Source organism: Haemaphysalis longicornis, unplaced genomic scaffold (genome assembly GCF_048455015.1).
Source record: "Haemaphysalis longicornis isolate Haplotype H1 unplaced genomic scaffold, Haemaphysalis longicornis Haplotype H1 scaffold_2, whole genome shotgun sequence".
Classification (NCBI taxonomy): domain Eukaryota; kingdom Metazoa; phylum Arthropoda; class Arachnida; order Ixodida; family Ixodidae; genus Haemaphysalis; species Haemaphysalis longicornis.
Genome location: NW_027526295.1, coordinates 30199900 through 30203499, shown reverse-complemented (window position 1 = coordinate 30203499; position 3600 = coordinate 30199900). Strand labels below are relative to the sequence as shown.

At 46.1% G+C, this 3600-nt stretch overlaps 1 protein-coding gene across 1 annotated transcript; it reads left to right on the top strand.

Moving 5' to 3' along the window:
- Positions 1-258: 258 nt before the first annotated feature.
- Positions 259-2416, top strand: LOC144167036 (uncharacterized). Its single transcript, XM_077696429.1, has 3 exons — positions 259-586; positions 1147-1290; positions 1646-2416. The coding sequence occupies exons 1-3, from the start codon at positions 352-354 to the stop codon at positions 1885-1887; spliced, it is 621 nt and encodes a 206-aa protein (XP_077552555.1). The 5' UTR covers positions 259-351; the 3' UTR covers positions 1888-2416.
- Positions 2417-3600: the final 1184 nt, after the last annotated feature.

Genomic DNA, 3600 nt, shown 5'->3' with positions numbered 1-3600 from the left:
ACGGGTTACCAGTACGTTCCTACAGATGCCGGTGCACCCTCGCCAAGAGGGGTCACTACCCTCGTGCATCGAAATATTCTACCAAAGCAAATATCGCTTGAATGACAGGGGCCGGAATATGTTTTTCTTGAAATCCTGCCCGCTACCGCCAAGAAGCAAAAGTTGTACGTCCTCAATGTATACAGCGCCCCAAGACTATACGGGGTATTCATTGACGCGCAGCGCGCGGTGCATTGTGGGAGAGTTCGCCATTTTGAAGTCCTCGGTCAGTCGACGGAGCACGGGAAAAACGTTGACGGGAGCACTTTGGCGAACCCATCGTGATCGCGTATTCTGCTACTACGGGCGACAATGGTTTACTGTGCGATAGTCGGTTGCAGCAGCCGTACGCAAACCAAAAAGAAGAAAACGGAAAGCAACAGCAAAGATCCAGACTTCTTCAAAGTCCCGAAAGTGCGCACATCGGAGTGCGAGAAGACGAAGCTCCTGTCGGAAAAGCGTCGTCGCGAGTGGCTCGCGCGGATCAACCGGCCGGGAACCATGGACCCCGACAAGTACAGAGTGTGTTCAAGACATTTTCTATCGGGTACGTAAGCGTCATTTCATCAATTTAACACCATGTGCGACAAAGAAAAATGACCGAGTGGCAACACCACTGTGCTCGCGGCATGGCGAAATCGCGAAGCTTTTCAGGGAGGCGCCTTTAAGCTGTGTCGAGGTCGTAGCATAGAAGAAAAATATATATCGAGGAGGTAATTTGTGGGAGCTTACGTTCGCGACAGCTAATGGGCAGTGGAACGATAAAAATCGTCAGGGTAGCCGCTTTTGAAACAGCGACGCATTAATCGTAGAATGGCATGCGAAAAAAAAGGAGAGGAAAGAAACGTTTCCGTGGTGGCTCGCGGGCGAGCTGTCGTTCGGGCTGCACGTCAAAACCATGAAACTTCCGAGGACATTTCGAACCTAGACCGAAAAATGCTGTTGAAGTTGGAGTAAGTCACACCCAAGTGAAACATTGAGAAGGAACAGCTGTGCATGTGTGTGCATTTTAACGCCCCCTTTTCCCGTACGCAGGTTCACTTGCCAAGCTCTGTGACGAGTGTAGCCATACATTTGCATCTAAACGCCCATTTTTCTTACACGCAGGTGCACCTGCCAAACTCTTTGATGAATGTAGCCCAGACTGGGCCCCTTCGCTTCACCTGGGCTATGAAGCAAAGCCTGCCAACGAGGGCAGGTACAATCGTCTGAAAACGCGACGCACTCGGAGCCAGCAAGGAGTTTTTGCAGGTGAAAATTGTCTAATATTTTACATCCAATTACATTTCACTGTAGAAACAAGGTACTAGAATGACTTTATTTCAAATGGAGTTGCAAGTTTGGACATCCCAGCTGGGACATCCGTGGACGAGGAGCCAGCTGTGCCCGCCTTGGAACTCTGCCACAGTAAAAATTTTCTTCAGAGGCCTCTCGCAGCCCATAACCTGATTCTATCAAGTTACATTTACTAAGTGTAGTCTGAATAACATACTGTATTATCAACTGATGCGCTCTTTTCTGGCATGTGAAAGTAGCCGCTCATTTTAAATTCTGCCTAATGAGCTTCTCAAACTGATTGTCTGTTATGCATTTCTTTTCTTGCTAGGCATCAGCTGCCAAACGGATCTGACAAGCAACGACATCCAGCAGCTTCAAGACGTGGCGGCCAATCTGCAGAACGAGCTTACAGATGTCAAGATGGAATTGTTAGCATCCAAGTTTACGGAAGACAGTCTTAGGGAAGATGATCAAAAAGTGGCATTCTACACCGGTTTGCCTTCCTTTCTAATGTTGTTTTCGTTGTTCAACCTTTTGAAAGATCACGCCTCGCACGGTTCGAGGAAATGATGTTATTTCTTATGAGGCTGAGGTTGGGACTCCACACCCAGGATCTTGCATATCGTTTTAATGTGTCACAACCCACTGCATGCAGAATCCTTGAGAAGTGGCTAGATGTTAGCTATGACTGGCTTGGTCCACTTGTGTATTGGCCAGAGAAAGAAGACATGAAAACTATGCCAGTTGCTTTTTTTGAGAATTTTGGCTTAAAAGTACGGGAAATCTTGGATTGCTTTGGAATTTTCATACAGAGACCAAGTTAACTAATTACAAGGGCAGAGACGTGGTCCCAATATAAGCACCACAACACCGTCAAATTTCTTATAGGCATCTGTCCACAAGGCATGATTACATTCATTTCGAAATCCTTTGGCGGGCGTGCCAGTGACAAAATGATCACAGAGGATAGTGGGGTACTGCAGCTTCTGGACAGAGGCGATGTTGTCTTAGCAGACAGGGGTTTCCTGATAGCTGAGAGTGTTGGGATGTGTTGTGCCACACTGGCCATCCCCGCTTTTACGAAAGGAAAAAAGCAGTTGTCCAGAGGTCGAACGGACAAGAGAAATTGCAAATGTCCGAATTCACGTGGAGCGAGTCATTGGCATGGTACGAAATAAGTATACCTTACTGAAGCACACATTGCCTGTCGAAATGCTAAGGAATTTCGGCACGAATGAATGCCAAATCGACAGGATTGTTAAGGTATGCTGTGCCCTCACGAACTTGTGCAACTCCGTCGTGCCATTTAATTAAACCTCTCGGAAGATGACTGTGATATTCAGGATCGCAGCAATCAAGGGACCTTACTTGCAAATGCTCAATGTATGCTGTGTAAAGGTCTTGTGAGCATTTATGCTATGTGGACCCTTTTGTTAGGTTATGTGCAAGAATTTTGGTTTTGTGCAGTTATGTTGTGCTATCTCTTCTGTTGTGCGTGAACATTTATATATATTTGAGTACTGTGCCTGATCACCCCAAAATTCACTTTGCCAGTAGAGTTTGTGAACAGAAGTGACAGCGGTGTGTGGTCTACTGACAAGATTGAAACAGTTTGCGTTGCACTAATTAACCTGTGTAACTCGGGGGTCCCACTTGACTAGGTATCGTTTGTGTGCTGTGGAATTTGACTTCACAGATATGCATTGGCCTGTTGCTTTTCCCATATGTTGCTGCTGTAGTGGTATTAAATACAAATTTTGTCACTGTTTTTTTTGTGTATCTCTGTTCTTTTAGAGTTTGCTTTTCATTGTTTGTGCCGCCACCTGTAAGGGCTTGTGTAAAGATTACCGCTTTGATGAAACAAGTAACGGTTCTTCAGTAAACACGCATTGGCAATGTTTTTGCACTTGTTTTGCACCACAGCTGTGTAACTGCATTTAATTTTGACCTTTCTGCTGGGAGCACGATTTGCAAAACCAGTGTTTGCGTTTTGGCGCTCTCTTCAGCCCGACACAGTCAAAATGGAACCACTTCACTTCACAACTGGCACCGTCGCAGGCAATCATTTTTCCTTCTTCCGGCTCCTTGCATACGCAAAAAGTTTCAGGATCCTCATTGTTGCCATGAGAACTGCCTGTTTGGGCATTCTGACCATCACGCGTGTGTAAGACTCCAGCCGAGCTGGTGTTCACATCAGTTGCCACAATGGCTGTCTTGTTCAAGTCATTCTCTTTATGGTCAGTGTACCAGTGTCCAACTAAATGTGGCAATAAAACACCCTTG